The 17,669-nt window shown below is 40.7% G+C and overlaps 1 protein-coding gene and 1 long non-coding RNA gene across 2 annotated transcripts in view; one reads left to right on the top strand and one right to left on the bottom strand.

Annotated features, from left to right (window-relative positions):
- Positions 1 to 17,669, top strand: part of LOC110675450 — a 67,802-nt gene that overhangs the window by 36,052 nt on the left and 14,081 nt on the right. The window lies entirely within an intron of this gene.
- On the bottom strand, positions 5,704 to 15,972 carry LOC5572898 (maternal protein exuperantia-2). The gene is made up of 5 exons (XM_001654190.2): positions 15,754 to 15,972; positions 14,899 to 15,650; positions 7,591 to 8,041; positions 7,287 to 7,522; positions 5,704 to 7,009 (listed from the first exon to the last, which is right to left on the bottom strand). Exons 2-5 carry the CDS (start codon positions 15,641 to 15,643, stop codon positions 6,642 to 6,644), a joined length of 1,800 nt encoding a protein of 599 aa, XP_001654240.1. The 5' UTR covers positions 15,644 to 15,650; positions 15,754 to 15,972; the 3' UTR covers positions 5,704 to 6,641.

The raw sequence follows: 17,669 nt of genomic DNA, 5'->3' as shown, positions 1-17,669 counted from the left end.
TGTCAAACCTGAGGCAATCGAAAAGCTAGTCAAAGATTGTGTACAGTGTGAAGACTCGGTTAAAGTTGTTCCATTGATAAAAAAGGACACCGACATAAGCCGAATGAGCTTCATCTCCTTCAAAATTGGTATGAATCCGAAACTACGTGAAACCGCTCTTAGCGCAGAAACTTGGCCAAAAGGTATTCTGTTTCGAGAATTCGAAAGCGGAAACTCAAAAAACATGTGGTTTCCCCGCCTGAACACGCCGACCGTGACAATTTCTCCTGCACCTGGACCTTCGCAGTACTCAACTCCTACAACAGGAGTAGAACCAATGTGCTAGCCGGGAGAGAGATTACTGACACTCGATCATCTCTAGGCCAGTCTCGATACATCTCTAATTTTCTGTCACCGGAACGCAATCTTGCCACCGGCCCTGAGGAAGCCCCTATCCTACTCACCGCAGTCGAGCCCCTCCTGCCAGCGACCATCAGCCGTTCCGGTCCTGCGTGTGAGTCTGGAGAAGGGGTCTTCCAAACTCCCAGTAATGGCAAGTACAAACATAAAATGAATTTTGCATCGCCTGAAAGCATTTTGGTTTCCAGTCAGCCTTCAAATACATCACCTTTGTTTCGAGTCGCAACGTTTCCAACCAGTTCATCCCCGGGACGCACAATTACCGCCAGCCTCGAGGAAGCCCCATATCCTCCCAACACAGTCGAGCATTTCCTGCCAGCGGCCTGCAGTCGTCCCGGTCCTGTGTTTGGGGAAGGAGACGGGGTCTTCCAGATCCCAGCAACCGGCAAGTATATTCAGCTAACAACGTTTACGCCGCCTAAAAGCATTTTGGTTTGCAGTCATTGCGTTCCACATCGTTCAACTCCAACGCCACCTTTCTCCATTTCATCACCGGGACGCACACTTGCCGAAATCTCTGAGGAAACCCCTGATCCTCCCAACACAGTCGAGCCATTCCTGCCAGCGACCTGCAGTCGTCCCGGTCCTGTGCTTGGTGTGGGAAACGGGGTCTTCCGAACTCCTAATATCGGCAAGTATGATCAAATAAAGAATTCTGCATCGCCTGATAGTTTTTCGGTTTCCAGCCAACCTGAACGCTCTTTTCCATGGAATGGAGTTACTTCTTTCACGCAACAGTCGCTTCACCGTTCCGTTCAACTGCTTTCCTCTAATGGAGATACTTCATCACCGGGACGCAAAATCACCGTCGGCACTAAGGAAGCCCCTGATCCTCCCAACACAGTCGAGCCTCTCCAGCCAGCGACCTGCAGCCGTCCCGGTCCTGTGCTTGGGGTGGGTGACGGGGTCTTCCGAAGTCCGAATGTCGGCAAGTACCATCCGCAATCCAATGCTTCCGCACCTGATAGTAATCCCATTTCCAGTGCTGCCGCTGCTCAACAAACTGCCTCCGACGTCATAATTTACTATCAAAATGTTGGAGGAATGAACGGTCTGATAGACGACTATCATTTAGCCTTTTTGGACCACGGCTATGATGTCATAGTCTTGACCGAAACGTGGCTTGATTCTCGAACAGTTTCGAGCTACATTTTTGGAGAAGGATACGAGGTATTCCGCTGCGATAGAAATACGAATAACAGCTGCAAAACGGTTGGAGGTGGCGTGCTTGTGGGAGTCCATACCCGGCTTAAAGCAAGTGTAATCGAAAACGAATCCTGGATTTCTGTGGAACAAGTTTGGGTGGCTATTCAGCTTAGCGACCGCAAACTCTATCTATGCGTGGTATACATCCCTCCGGACCGGACTCGTGATATGGATTACATCAACACGCACTGTCAATCAATCGCCGTCGTCTCGGAATATGCCACCCCTAGTGACGAAATGATCGTTCTTGGTGATTTTAACTTGCCAGACATCGCATGGACTCCAACTCACAGTGGTTTTCTGTGTCCCGATTATCAACGCACTTCGCTTCACGTTGGTGCTGTCAATCTTCTTGATTGTTACAGTACTGCTACTCTGGCTCAGATCAACCACGTGATGAACGAAAATGGCCGCTACCTGGATCTCTGTTTCGTGAGTGGTCGTGATACTGCTCCTTCCATATCGACGGCCCCTGCACCTTTGGTCAAGGTTGTTTCTCATCATCCGCCGCTAGTAGTCGCCATCGAAACCAATGTTGTTCGTGATTTCATCTCTAGTCCATTGATTGTTGCATATGACTTTCGCAAAGCTGATATCCATAGTATAGCTGAATTGTTGTCCGAGACAGATTGGGATTGCATTCTAGATATAACGGATGTCAATAATGCAGCACTAACCTTCTCTCATGTCCTGGCATATGTCATTGAGAGGCACGTTCCTAAAAAAAGTAATTCGGATCGATTCACGTGTTCCGTGGATGACCAACGATCTTCTTTTGCTGAAGAGGAAGAAGAAAGCAGCGCTCAGACGGTTTACCAAATTTCGCACATGGTCATCGAAATGCTACTACGTTAGACTCAACTATGAATACAAGCGTTTGAGTCGTTTCTGTTTTCATCGTCATCAGAGTAAAATACAACGCCGACTAAAATTGCATCCCAAATCCTTCTGGAATTATGTGAACGAACAGCGGAAGGAAGTTGGTTTGCCATCATCCATGACATTCAACGGCACTACTGGGTCTAACCTAGAGGAAATCTGCAATCTGTTCTCAAACAAGTTTGCAAGTGTGTTTGTAAACGAACAACTTTCCGTCGATTCCATCAATTCCGCGGCTAACAATGTGCCTTTGGCTAATCAAACGCTTAGCAGCATACACCTTACTCAAGAAACGATCTCGAAAGCGGCATCACAGCTCAAAACTTCGTTCAAGCCGGGGCCAGACGATGTTCCAGCTGCTTTTGTGAAAAGAATGATCGGCAGCTTGTTGGAACCGCTTCTCAAGGTATTTCAGCTTTCGCTAACCAGCGGTACATTTCCGACTTGCTGGAAAACAGCCGAAATGTTTCCCGTGTATAAGAAAGGAAGCAAGCGTGACGTTAACAACTATCGTGGGATTACATCGTTGAATGCTGTAGCTAAGCTGTTCGAGCTGGTGGTCATGGATTCGCTAAGCGCACACTGCAGACAGTATTTGAGTGCTGATCAACATGGATTCACTATCGGCCGTTCTACTACTACCAACCTGCTATGCCTTACGTCGTACATCACTGAGAGTATGAATGTTCGGGCCCAGACGGACGTGATTTACACCGATCTATCTGCGGCATTCGATAAGCTAAACCACGAAATTGCAATCGCCAAACTCGGCTTGGAGTTGGAGGTAGCCTTTTGAGATGGTTCCGCTCTTACCTCACCGATCGTTAGTGGTAGCTTTAGGAGAATATCGATCACCCTGCTTTTACGCGTCATCAGGCATACCACAAGGCAGTCATCTGGGTCCGTTGATTTTCCTTTTGTATTTTAACGACGTACACTTTGTTGTGGAAGGGCGTCGACTGACGTTCGCAGACGACCTAAAAATTTTTCTGCGAATATGCTCAATTGAAGATTGCCGTTATCTCCAGGACCAGATAAACGTCTTCGCTGGATGGTGTGATCTCAACCGACTAGTCGTCAATCCAGCAAAGTGCTCCGTAATCACTTTTTCACGGAAGAAACAGCCGATAATCTTCGAGTATAGCATTTTTGATACGCCAATCGAACGAGTGCAGTGCGTTAAGGATTTGGGTGTTCTGTTGGATTCGCAACTGACATTCTCCCATCATATCGCTTATATTGTCGATAAAGCATCAAGAACGCTTGGCTTCGTCTTTAGAACTGCAAAGAACTTTACCGACATCTATTGCCTGAAAGCGTTATACTGTTCCCTCGTTCGAGCAACATTGGAATATGGGTCTGCGGTCTGGAGTCCGAACTACAACAACGGATGCGAGCGAATCGAATCAGTTCAACGGAGATTTCTTCGTTTTGCACTTCGGAGGCTACCTTGGAGAGACCCTTTACGCCTTCCGAGTTACGAGAGCCGCTGCCAACTGATCGACTTGCAACCTTTGCGAATTCGAAGAGACGTTTGTAGAGCTTTAACCGTCGTCGATACTCTAAACGGAAGAATCGATTGCGAAGCTATCCTGCAACAAATGCATCTGAACGTGCAACCTCGTCCACTGCGGAATAGTTCGATGATGAGGCTTCCATTTCGTCGCACCAATTATGGATTGAGCAATGCTGTTCATGGTCTGCAACGTGTTTTTAATCGAGTGGCGTCGATCTTCGATTTCCATCTGACACGAAATATGCTTCGTCGTAAATTTTCTAGCTTTTTCGCTGGCCGGAGGGACTGAAGACATATTTTAAGTTTGAAATGTTTTACGATCTTGACTTTTTTATATTCAATGTTTTGTCATGTTTGTTTTGTTATATAATATGCATTTTTGTTTTTATTTTTAATATCATTGGGACTATACATAGTCTGTTGATGTAAACCTAAATAAATAAATAAATATACAAGTACCGTGCAAGCACCATATTTTGAACGGTTAAGGAAATCCAATTTGAATAACTTAAATTATTAAGGAATTCAACAGCTGGGATATTGGTTTGTCTTGCCGTTCCTTATTATAGACAACAAACGAACTTTACGTATAATATTTGTTGAAAAAACAACTTAACCATGTATTTTAGTTTTGAAATGTTACAATGAATCATGTTTCGAATTTAAAGTTTACTATTTTTGATGTAAAAACAATTAATGTTCAACATAAGGAACGGACTGTTCAGAATAAGGCGCTGTCTTTAATATGGTACTGGCACGGTACAAGACATTCTCTTTGGGGTATTTTTATTGAAGCATTATGACTGACTATTGCACCCTTTAAATTTGACCAATTTTATACCAGGGGGCGATTCCAAAAAACAAAATATTGGTCTCAAGGGGGCGAAAGTAAAAAAAATGGGAAACACTGCTCTAGTGGAATTAAATGATATAATACTAAATTCGTTTTTTCAGATCTTTTTTCTCCCTCACTAATCAACATCCTTTTCGTGGTGATTGTGGCGATGCAAAGGTATTATCGGTCTCTAGAACCAACAATTGTTACACACTAAGTCTCAAAAGGGACGAATGACCCTCGGGTTAATGTCCCCCTCATCAAACAACAAGTGAAAAGATGGAAGAGGTTTTTCAAAAACTTTTTTTATATTTTTTCCTGGAGTTTTGAACAAAAATCAATTTTGAATCATTATAATTAAAAAAACTTCAACTAGGGTGCCGGTGCCAATAGTGGATTACCTAAACAATAAAAAATCATAACATATGTACTTATCCTGCGCGGCGTGTGAGTCGCTCTCACCTCGAGTGACGTGAGATGACTAATGTTAATTAAATGGGAGTGAGTCGACAATTGTCACCTTATACGACGACTCGTCTCATCTTACACGCCGCGCAGAATAAGCACAACTGCTACCGTCAATTGATCCACTACTGGAACACGACGGCAACTATTGGTGCAAAGAAGCATTTTTTTTCGAAAACTTTATTGTTTATATGACATTTTGATAAAATAAAAAGCTGAAATTTGGCACATCGACTAAACTAGAGGCGATCTATCCACCAAAAATAACGCATGTCGCTTTCATCGAAAATTATACGTTTTATTCCATAGTTCAATCTACTAGTACATTACAACCATTAGTACCGGCACCCTATACGATTTTCGTTACCCACTTGCCCCACGGTATCTTAATAAAAGAGGGATGTTTGCTTGCTTTCGCTTTTTTTATTTTGCATTAAACAAGAGCCCCGACACATCGCAGACGGTCGAGAGACTTGCATTTCTTAAACCGACAAATTCAAATCATTTCAAACATTATTCAAGATCTTTTATCCATTCCTAACATAGTAAATATTGGTGTTTTGCTCGAAAATAGCGCGATCCTGACCAGTGAGTGCGAAATTCTAACAAGAAATCATTTTAGCGTAATCTTTATCTCAAATCTCCTACCACTCGAAAACTATCGAATTTCATTGCTTCCGCACATCATCTCGCGTCGCGCCTGTTTTCCGTTACATTTCAATCGAGGTTACAATCTTCCGGTATATTCAGTTTTGCTTGCGTTAAACTTTTAGCCATTATGGGTGATGCAAAAAAGACGATCCGCGACGTGTTTCCGGACAACACCACATGGAAGCGCGCGCTTTCTTCCCCGCGAGTCGCCGAAAATCATGGCGATCGCTTTTCCGTTTTCCAAAAAAAATCCAAAAGCAATTTTGAGTGCATTTTGACTCTAAAACAGCTCAAACAAATTGTAAATATAAAAATAATGGTTGGATTACAATAATGTAATGTTTAAAAATCTATGAAGAAGCATAAGATACTTTTTTTTAAAAACACCGATCAGTTATTAACTAATAACACCCCTCCGTAACACGCAGCTTACTCTCGTTCAAACTACCTAAACTCTATAAGGATGGGAAACCTTCTTAAACGAAGCTTCCCGCAAATCGGGCCTCTGGCTGGCCATCTGAATACGGAACGCCCTCCTAGTATCGACTTAAGACGCAATAATTATCTGCAGCACTTACATAACTAAACGTAAGGAATCCAATTCAAATCTGTTCTTCAAATACCATTCAAATCCACTTCGACCAGCGGAGAGGAACATAAAGAGAGAGCGCGCCGTGTGAATTCTGCCGCTCAAGCGTTGGCGTGGATCATCTGCGGTTGCTGTTGTTGATTCATCGCGTTCTGTCTTCCACCTGCCTGGTTCCGACGGCGCCTCATTTGACGGGGACGGAACTTCTTACCGTTGGCACCGCCATTTGGCGATGGAGGTTGATTGTTGCCACTGTTGTTATTGTAATTGTTCTTTCCACCTCCCTGGTTGTTGTTCATATCGGCATTACTGTTATTGTGGTAATTGTTGCGACCACCATGCACTGCTTTGCGCTGATCTTTGGCATTTCCGTTGCCAACATTGCCATTGTTGGCGGCGTTGTAGTTTCCGCCATTGCCGTTGCCATTACCGGAAACATTGTTGCTCTTGTTGCCAAAGAAGAGGCGCCCTGTTGAAAAGAAGAAGTTGTAATCATTAGGCAAAAAAAAAAAAAAGTTACAGCCAAAATCGTGTTTTTAAAACTTTTGTTAAGGAACATGGTAACGGGAGGGTTAAAATAGCTAAACCCAGCATACAAAATTTAGAAAGCGATTGCAAATAATGAGAACAAGAACTAAATTAGGAAAGCAAAAGAGAAGCTTTAAACATCCAAGAAAATATAAGGTATCTAAAAAAGTGACCAGAATAAGAACAAAAATATATCCAGCAAATCCCAAACGACTCACCTCTCGAAGAGCGACCGCGCACCCGCTTCACCACCGGCTTCAGCTGTTGCTTCTCCGGATCGTAGTGGCAATCGAGCAACTCGACCAGCTCGGTGCGCTCTTCCTCCTTCAATTCGGTGATCTTGTTAACCACCGCCTCCAGACCCTCTCGCTTGCTGTCGTTCCAAACCTGCTGGAGCGAGGCGAAATCGTGTCCGTATTCGGCCAGCACTCGTCTGTACGTTACAGCCTTAACTCTGTGGGAATAGAACGAAGGGAATTAATTAGGATTATCTTTCGAAGTACTCTAGTGAAGTCCTTTTACCTATGATAAATAGTCGTCTTGAAGTACTGCAAAAACACCGGCCGGAGAGAATTCTGGCGAATCAGAATCTTCTCCTGCTCGTCAAGCTCGGAAATTTCGCTGGTGATCGGTGAGGCCAGGTCGCACAGCACCGAGCACATCTTCTCGCGCTCGGCCTCGGTCGTTGGACGGGATCGTGGTTGCGGTTCCGGAATTGTCGTCACTTGGCCGGTGACAGCGTCCACATCGGTTTGATGCCGATCGTCATCGGAGTCGTTCTGACCCTGGGGACCACCATTGTTCTCCGCGTTAACTGTTGCTGCGCCGCTCTCTTGCGATTTGGCCTCATCTTCGGCAGTGTTCGATCCACCAACAGCGCCCTCCTCGGTTTCGGCTTCGTCGTCCGATTGCGTCTCTTCGCACTCGGCCGCCACCTGAGTAGAGTCGTTTGTTGGTGGTTTTTCGTCGTCTTCTGTCGATGGGAAAGAAAGTCATGATTAGTACATTCCCCAGTAACAGTAACCGTTAGCTCGCTAATTCCCCTTTTTGGGCATGTAGGGCTATTGTACGGATCATATGAGCTATATAATCTCTGAGCTGCGTTTTGAATTTTTTGTCACGTTTACCTCGTATATATTTCATAACGCCGAAAATGGCCATTTTAAACACCCACCCACCCCCTCGTAACGCTTTATGTATGAACATTCTACAAATTTTGTATGAGCCGTAACATCAATACGACACCCACCCACCCTCATCAGCGTTATGAAATTTGTGAATAAGCCCCTGGTGGAAATAAGATTCAGCGGATGGTGCTATGCCACGTGCAAATGTTCTGTAGAAACATGTTTTTCAAAATGATAAGTGTTTTTTTTTTACTTTTTCTCGATTTGCGCGCGTTTACCTCGAGAGTGCTTTGTGATGGCTCCTGCATTCGAATTCGTTTTGCGCGACCCGTTTTTTTTTTTCATTTGTTCGGTGTGTTGAGCGTGTTGATTTAAAATTGAATGTGATTTGTGGATGCTCGCTTGGAGATGGAGTACCGTAATTCATGGATGGAGTGCCGTAATTCAGCGCAGGTAAGATACAAAATGATTTAAATAATTAAATAAAAATGAGTATTGCAACGACAAAAGTGCTTTATGGGTGGATCGCTAGCAAATCTGTTTTAGATTATGGGAAAAATTTAAACTAGACTAAATTCATAACATACAATTGATTTTTTTAAGTTAATTTATTGAAATTGTTTAATTTCACGCATTTTAAAAACGCATTTTTATATTCCGCGCATAAGAATGCCTAATTCCGCGCACTATTGAAACAATCAAATTAACATTAATTTTAATGTAAACTTCAATGTAATTTTTTTTCTATCTTTATTAACGAGATTTTTAGCCCTGGGCTAGTTCATTTCGGGACCAACGGCTTTACTTCCCTTCCGAAGGAAGTCGCCACTATAACTATTACGTCATAAGTGACTATCTCGGGGATGGGATTCGATCCCTGGTCCTCGGCGTGAGAGGCGTGTGTTCTAACCCCTACACCAGGTCCGTCCCCATTCAATTTAAATTGTGTTAACGTACACAAGAGACTATATTGGTGCATCATAGTAATCCTTTATGAGAGAGATTCGCGGAAGCTGACATTTCTGTCAAAGTGTGAGCCAATCGAGCAGCGAGAGCTGTCAAAGTGTGAGCCAAACGAACATGCGTTATGTTTGTTTTAAACTTTTCTTGAAGAGTAATGTAATCCGCTTGAAATTATTTCGTTAAAAGTAATTTTGCATGAAGCAAAAAAATGAAATACTTTTCTTTTTCAAATGTTTGTCAATGCGATTTTTAGATGTTGATGTTTTCAGCTGTTTATTAGTTTGGATATGTATCTCATAGATCTATAACGAAACAAAATACACTTTTTACCAATGAGGAAGTTATGTCCGTGTTACAATATTATTCTCGACGCCGAGCAAAATCAGCACTGCTGGTCTGTTGCCAAATCATTCCATTTTACTTCCGCTTATCTCTCTATAAAGGATCACTAGTTTTTATGCATGAAGATACTTTCCAGAGAAGTAGTCAGATGTGAAGACGAATTTTGCATGTTTCACTTGTTTGTTGTTCTGCGAAGAACAGAGCGCGGAATTAGGGCATTGTAAAAAAAAAACGCCACCTAATTCCCCACAAAAGCTTTCGGGATAAAACTTAATAAGTAGGTATGCTAATATTTTGTAGGATTTCATACAAGATCCATAAAATATACCTGTAGCAAGCTATGGAATATTCAATAAAAAATAAAACATTTTCATCTACTTAGACGGGTTTCCGCTGATTATTTTTTTACACCGCGGAAAAATGTCTTGTTTACTTTTAGTTGAGATTCAAACTTATTCTAAATGAAAGTAGCATCAAATCAAATGGCATAAAAAGGTGCTACGATATGATTGTGTATTTCCAGGGTGCGGACATTTGGCATAACGCCATTTGGCATAAAGGACATTTGGCATAACGGTCATTTGGCATAATTTTTAACTAAGTGAAAGATGAGGGTCATTTGGCATAACGGACATTTGGCATAATTTCAATATATTTTCTGTACATACTTAAATTGAAGATTTTAGCATTTTATTACTGTTTTATTTTAGTAACAGCTGAATCTATTTTATAATAATTTATGTATTCTCTGTAGATACAAGGCACACAAACTATAAACAATAAAATAACATGAAAACCATAAGAAATACAACTATGGCAAAGTTGTAGGAAATGATAAGTATTAAAACTTTGTAAAACATAGTAGGCCAAAAAATCTAAAAAATAAAACACTCAAGAGCGACGACAGCTGAAAGGCTTCTTTACAAAAGTTACCATTTTTGCATTCGTAAATCGCATGGCAGGTACGATGATACTCTATGCCCAGGGAAGTCAAAGAAAATTTCCATTACGAAAAGATCCTGAACCGACCGGGTTTCGGGATTCAGCATGGCTTTGCTTTGTAGCCGCGGACTCTAACCACTCGGCTAAGGAAGGCCCCAGGGAGAAGGAGAATTGTCACGTGATTTTAATCTAGCGTGCGATGTCGCCAAATCAAAGTGATATTGATAGCTCGCACCTGATATTAATAGTTTATGTAAATCAGCCATACGCTTTTATGATCGATATTGAGCAACTCTGATCATTTGCTACAACTTTGCTGAACATACCAACTCACGATTCGTTAAAAAAAAGAATTTGGCCTCTACTTCACTCTTGTGATCATCGTAAAATCAAATTACAACTCTTCTGATGTGTGGGTTTTATAAGTGTGGCCCAATAACTGATAAACTAATTAATTTGTTGATTTTTTATGATGTGACGGGACGTAACTTTTTTTCACTCTATAAGAGCTCTAAGAGAATGGTAAAATCGACCCGTTAATTCAGGACGAAGTTGTGAACTCCTAACATCGCGCCAAGACTCTGAGGTGACGGTTAATTCGCCTCTGGATTACCAAAGATGTGTTTTATTGATTTCATCAGATTTTTTCCTTATTTTGCACATAGGCTATTCTTTCGAGTTATACTGGTTTCATTACTATTGACAATAGTTCAGCTTATATTTTAATTGGGAATTTTACCTTCTTTAAATCATCGGAAGTTCTTTGTAGTTGTACTGAAAAAACTATTATATGCATTACACTTGCCTTAATTTTCATAAGAGATTTTTCCTTCTTTTGATCATAGGCTGTTCTCTCAAGAGTGAAGTATTTCTCATAGTTATTCATATTAAAGCTTATAATAAGGGTATCAGGGGTAATATGCACCGCAGGAGTAAAACGACTTTTCGGGGATTCTATAAATATTTTAGAAAAATTTAGACATTTTTCTGGAAGTTGGATTTGTAAAATCAAATGTCATCACATGATCACTCCTATCCGCCCCTAACGAATCTTTTCCATTTTTTTTTACAAATAATTATAAAAGGCACCGTGGGTTTGTTTTGCCTCAAGGGTGCAGATTACCCCAGATTCTCTTACGTCTTATTCAAATTTTTTTTTGTACCACATCTTGGGTGAGATGTCATTCTTCTCCAAGTTTAAGATTGCAACATGTGAACTGAACTTTGTACCGTTGCTTGCGTATAGCAATAAACGACTCGGGAAATACTTAAATCAAAGAAACCAAGACTTGTGGTTGCTAGAACCATGACATATATTACATAGTACGATTCGAGGGATCAAAGAAACCCGATCCAAAACTTTTTAAGTTACTGTCAAAAGCTAACTACAAACATCTGCAGGTGGCTATCACCGCTAGCAGAGAAGTGAATAACTGCTTACATTTAGGTTGTTCTTCTTTCAGCACGAACTGTTTCATGAACTACTACTAAAAAGCTATGATGGTGTAACCTTCTTCATAAGTAAGCTGAATAAGTTCTTTGAAATTCATTATAAATCCATGCTAACAATAGTTCACTTTTGTTTTCAATTTCGGCCGAACGACATTCAACCAAAAGGCGTTCGGGCAAATGACCCTTTCGGCCAAATGACCCGGAACCTAAAATTCTGAACAAATTATCAGAAGCAACTATGGCTCTAAAATCAATAAATCGAGACGAAAACCGCATGTCCGCCCAAATTAGCTTCCTGGACCAGTGTGCACTGGTTGATCGGGTTTGTTGAAAAAAACCAAAATTATGTTATTTAAAAGATAATTGTAGCAGCAATGGTGCTGCATTTTTTTTCTTCTGTTTTTCAAAGTCATGACCTTGTTTTCAATTTTTAATTTGAAATTAAGAAATATTGCGTCAATGATTGACACACTAGTTCATCTTCTGTTATCCTGTTTAGTCATGATATTTATCTAGAGATTTACCCTTCTTTTAAACATAAGGTATTCTTTCTAGGGTTATTGCTATAGCGATTCGACGTGTTATTTTTTATGTAGGAATTTGCCTTCTTTTTAACATGACCTATTCTCTTGCGTAATATTACAACAGTGCTATGTGAAAAAAAGGAGTTTTTGCATTATTATACCAAATAACCCTTATTTTTCAGATAATTTGATATTACACCAAATGTCCGATATGCCAAATGACTTTTACTTCACATATGGTTTGATATTATGCCAATTGATTCCTACTTTACACATGACTTGATATTATGCCAAATGTCCGTTATGCCAAATGACCCTTTATTTTCACATTGTTCAAAATTATGCCAAATGATCGTTATGCCAAATGTCCTTTATGCCAAATGACCTTATGCCAAATGACCCAGCAGACCCGTATTTCCATTTAATTTTCATTTTGCAGCGTTTGGTGGGGCAATGAGAGCGCAAGTCAATCCAAAGCCGATGATAGGAGGGGTAGGGGAATGTGGGGCAAGATGAGCACCCGGGGCAAGATGGGCACCCCTAGTTTGTGTCGTTCCTACCGATATGTTTTCAATACATTATTTGGGGTTCTGATGAATATCATTAAATTGATATGATGGCCATAAATTTCAGCTAAAAAATCAACAGCACAACGTAAATATTGTCCAAAATACATAGAAGTCCAAAAATTTACCTTTTCATATAAGATTTGTTCATTTAAAAGTGATATTTTTTTTGCGTAAACAAATTAATTCATACGTTTTTGGCCGTATAGTTATAGAATAATCTTCTGTAGATAATCAGGAGCAAAACTTTTTATCAAATTTAAAAAATATTTCAATTGTTTTGATTATATCAATAAATTTACACCCTTGGGGGGCAAGATGAGCACTATGTTCAAAATTAAGTAAAAGTGTGAAATTATAGAACCACATTTAGCTGTGAGCTTGACTTACGGTATCTTCTTTGCACAAAACAATTTTTCTAAAAAATATAGAAACAAACAACAAATTTAATCGTTTTTTAAGTAAAATCTTAGCAATTTATGAAAAGTTATTTATTTTCTGATAAAAGTTTTAAAAACTAAGCTAGTTGAAGATATATATTATCAGATATTAAATATAATATCTTGGGATATTGCAAGCATTGAAAAATAATAGTTTTCTTTAGTAAATTGCATCTTTTTATGTGGGTGCCCATCTTGCCCCGCAGTTTTTTTGACCGATGATAAAAAAAGCTATTTTTTAAAGTGTTATTTGGAAAACTATTTATCACTTTTTAAAACTTCTAATGGTTGGAGGTCAAAGTAACAATGTAAAAGATAAGGATGGTTACCAATTTTACCAAAATAATAACGTTCAAGTAGGCTTAAATCGCGCTTATCCTTAGGGTGCTCATCTTACCCCGCCTGACCCTAATGGCTGAATAGTCTATGCTGACCACGCAAACGCCATGCTTTTGACCATGTAATTGGAAAAATCACTCAAAAATATATGTTGAAATTCAAGTTATGTCTGATGTTCTGCCAAAATTTCATTCAAATCGGTCCATAAATAGCTGAGATATAGCTTACCAAAGTTGGTCATTTTGTATGGAAAATCGAAAAAGTTGCAAATGTTTTGTCCAATACTGTATCTAGGTCGCATTTCAAAATTATTATTGAGTGAGATTCCTAAGGAATCCTATAGGCACGAAAGTTGTAAAATCATGGACATATTGACTAAAATTTTCGTAAACGCTTGAACTGGATTTTAGCACATTCCAGCTTATGCTAATAATATTAGGTCGGATTCTGAAAGAATTCGGAGTACGATTCTAAAACATCCTGGATGTTATTCTCACAGGATTCATAATTTATGGGGTAAATTCTGCAAAATATTCAGGACTAGATTATTATATAATTTTGAAAGGGACTCTCACAATGTCCAGCAAAATGCTTGGCAGATTTTATGAACTTCATTTACTGATTTTCGGTAGACTTCATGGGAATACTTGTACGTTTAAAAATGTGGCCCGCGACACAAAATTATTCCTGCGATGTGCAGTTCAAAAAGGTTGGGCAGGCCTGATTTAAGCAGATCAACTAAGATCAATACTTTCGGTTTGCACACTAGAACACAGTACAAGGAGAGTACGAAACCACCTGAGCCAGCGTGTTCGGTGTTCGTATGGGAAGACTGACTGAAAATTTCGACTTTGTTGCCAAAAACGGAATCCCACTGTAGTCCACATTTGGACTTCATTGATCTTGTAATGTACGGAAGAGGAGCAAAAATTAGAAAAATAGGATAGAATCAGGCATTTCTCGAAGTCTGCTATGGACGAGACTATCACCATTCGATTCTCGTGCTTGCAATAGTGACGATTTTGAGTCCATTTTCGCCCACTGTACCTACATTGCGTTAACAAAAGCCCAAACCAGAACAATAGAACAAAGAGATGTTTCATAGGCGCATTCAAAATGGTTGAGTCTTTCTTACCTTTGGACAATCGACGCGCCAGCTGGTACGCCAAACGCGCCCGGTACGCGGCATTTCCCTCAAATCCATCCTTCGCCTCGCTTTCGTCCAGCACCAGCTTGGCCAGCTGTCGGATCGAGAAGTACTTGATGGTTTTGCTGCACTTCTCCTCGGCCAGCTTGAAACCGTTAGCAAAGGACTTTACAATGGATTTAAAGCGATCCAGGAGGTTGTACTTTTTCACGGCCTCAATCAGCATGTATGGGACAAACTTGCGCTGCTCATGGTAGATCAGGACAATGCCTTCGGAACCTTCGTCCTCCCGGTACCGCTCTTCCAGCCAGTTGATAAATTCGTTCAGGGCGGAGATTTCGGTCTTGGTTTTCACCACCCGGTAAGTCTGCATGCTTTTCAGCATCCGGAAGAATCCAACGGTAATGACGCGAACCTGGTGCCGTTGACGGGCGGCCGGATTCAGGTTCATCAACGGCATGATGTACTGCGAGTACTGATGTTCCGGCGTGTAGGCGGAGATCTGGACAATTTCATCGATCAGTCTACGACCCGTCGTATCAATGTCGATGCCAATCAAGGTGTACTTCCCGTAGGGCAGCGGATTTGTATTGATGGACACATCCGTCCGGTCGAACTTGGACGAGAGGGCCCCGGCCGGTCCGGTGTCGCTTTCATCCGAGCAACTTTCGTCCAGCTGCTGCTGGTCGAATTCGCCCTCCGTTTTGCTCTCGTCGATTCCTCCGGTCACCATTTTCACTCTGTAGACAAAAGATAACCTCTTTTATCCCAGCAACCTGCTTTTCCTCCGAAAAGGAAAATTCCACAAAATGGTCACATGGTGGAAAAAAGAACGACACTTACCAATACTCTTTCGAAGAAATTCGCAATTTTCACACAGGTTTTAATCACTGTTTTCACGCACGCTTTTAGCGACCCGTTTGTGTTTTAGATTTTCACTTTTGAGGATATTCCACAGAACACTTTTCTGAAACTTTCCTTATTTTTCTTCCAACGCGGCGATGCTCGTCCTTGGCTTGATGAACTTGAAGTGAAGGTTGGCAAGGTCGATCTGGTCTACAGCAAAAAAAAAATTCGGACGAAACGGGAGCAAAATTCCGTTAGTGTCGGTGCGGTACTAGAATGAGTTACAGTTGATTACGTGCGGGCAGTGCCGGGTTTTGTGGAATATCCGGCGGAGAAATTCGAATATTAGATTAAATGTGACCATTGATGGAAGTGAAAATTTATACTCGATGCGGTATTATTGGAATATTTGAGATGCCAATGGAATATATTGCAAGAAATGCGAAAAATGTCGACCGTTAATATTTTTTTAATCATGCACTCACCACTACCAGACAGGGATGCCAGGTAATTTATTTTTATGTATTGATTTCAATGCACGGAAAAGTGTCATCCAATGTTTTCCACCTTAAATTTTTCAAAAATAACACTGCGGACCTTTTTTTCGCCTCAAGCATCAAAATATCTATATTTACTTAAGGCTAAGTAGCCCGTCATTCGTTTTGGCAACAATGATGACCTTTCAGCTTGCATTTCAAAGTGATAAAACTCAGTCTTGATAGTTTATATTGACTTGAAAAAGTATCTCTTTACGCACTAAGATGCATAAAGTATGCTGTATGCTGATACTTTTTCAGCTGTGTCAGTGCAAAACCAACTGATTTTCTTTGATTCGAAATCGTGAGATGAGTTAGGGCCCATTCACAAATTTCATAACGCTAGAGGGGGTGGGTAGCGATGTTACGGCCCATACAAAAATTGAATAACATTCATACAAAAAGCGTTACAAGGGGGTGGGTGGGTGCCCAAAATACGCTTCCAATCGCAAAACGCAACATACTGTTAGCCATCTATACTTTGGTAGCGCAACTAGTCAGATGATGAGAGATTTGATTTTTCACGCATCCATCACATGCCGCTGTGGGGAAAAATGTTTTATTTTCCTGATATAAGACGGTTCACAGTGAAACAGTTAGGCGGAAAAGGTAGGAATGTCCATTCTCTATGTTCTACATACGTTTGTTTTTTTGTATTATTGCACTACTTTTATAAAAATTGAGATCCGGCTGGTAGGAGCACTAGTTTGAGGTTGGAAAACCAGGATATGTGAGGTTAGATTCATTGGAACTTTCGCCTGAGCGATTTTTGCGCTTGAATAAAACACGCTTCGGAACATTCTCCGCTGCCCCTAAAAATACCATTGGGTAGATAAATGAATTCTCTACCATTGGATCTCATTCAATTTCATACATAAGTGAAGTAAGCGGTGAAAATAAATATTTTGTTCCGAATGTTTTGAAACCATGAATGAGTTTGACATTGCTCTCGTCAACCATCATCATGACGACAGCAGCACACCCCACCGGACGAATTGTCGTATTGGGAGCGAATGGCCAATTTCAGCGTTATGAAATAAATGAATGAACCCTTAGCAACAATCATCAACGACGCGTACAAATTTCAATGACGGCCTACTTCGCCTTAATTTAGGGTTGTCGTTTTATAAATTGTATAAGCCATTTTACGAGACGTTTCGGAACAGCTGATCGCCGAAACGGCGTCAATTGACAGGAGGCCTGGGATTAAATCCAGCGTGATTTTTAACAACGCCTCATCTTACCAAACGAGGACATGAAGAAAATGACAAAAAAGAGATCCAAAAATGTTTGTTACTGCAACTTAACACCTAGTTATTGTATCAGCTACCTCTTTTTCACCTATATTTCACATAAAAAGGCATTTTTGTGATCAGA

Source organism: Aedes aegypti, chromosome 2 (assembly GCF_002204515.2).
Source record: "Aedes aegypti strain LVP_AGWG chromosome 2, AaegL5.0 Primary Assembly, whole genome shotgun sequence".
NCBI classification, from domain to species: Eukaryota; Metazoa; Arthropoda; class Insecta; order Diptera; family Culicidae; genus Aedes; species Aedes aegypti.
Note: the sequence above shows the minus strand (reverse complement) of the source record. Positions and strands in the feature narration are given on the sequence as shown.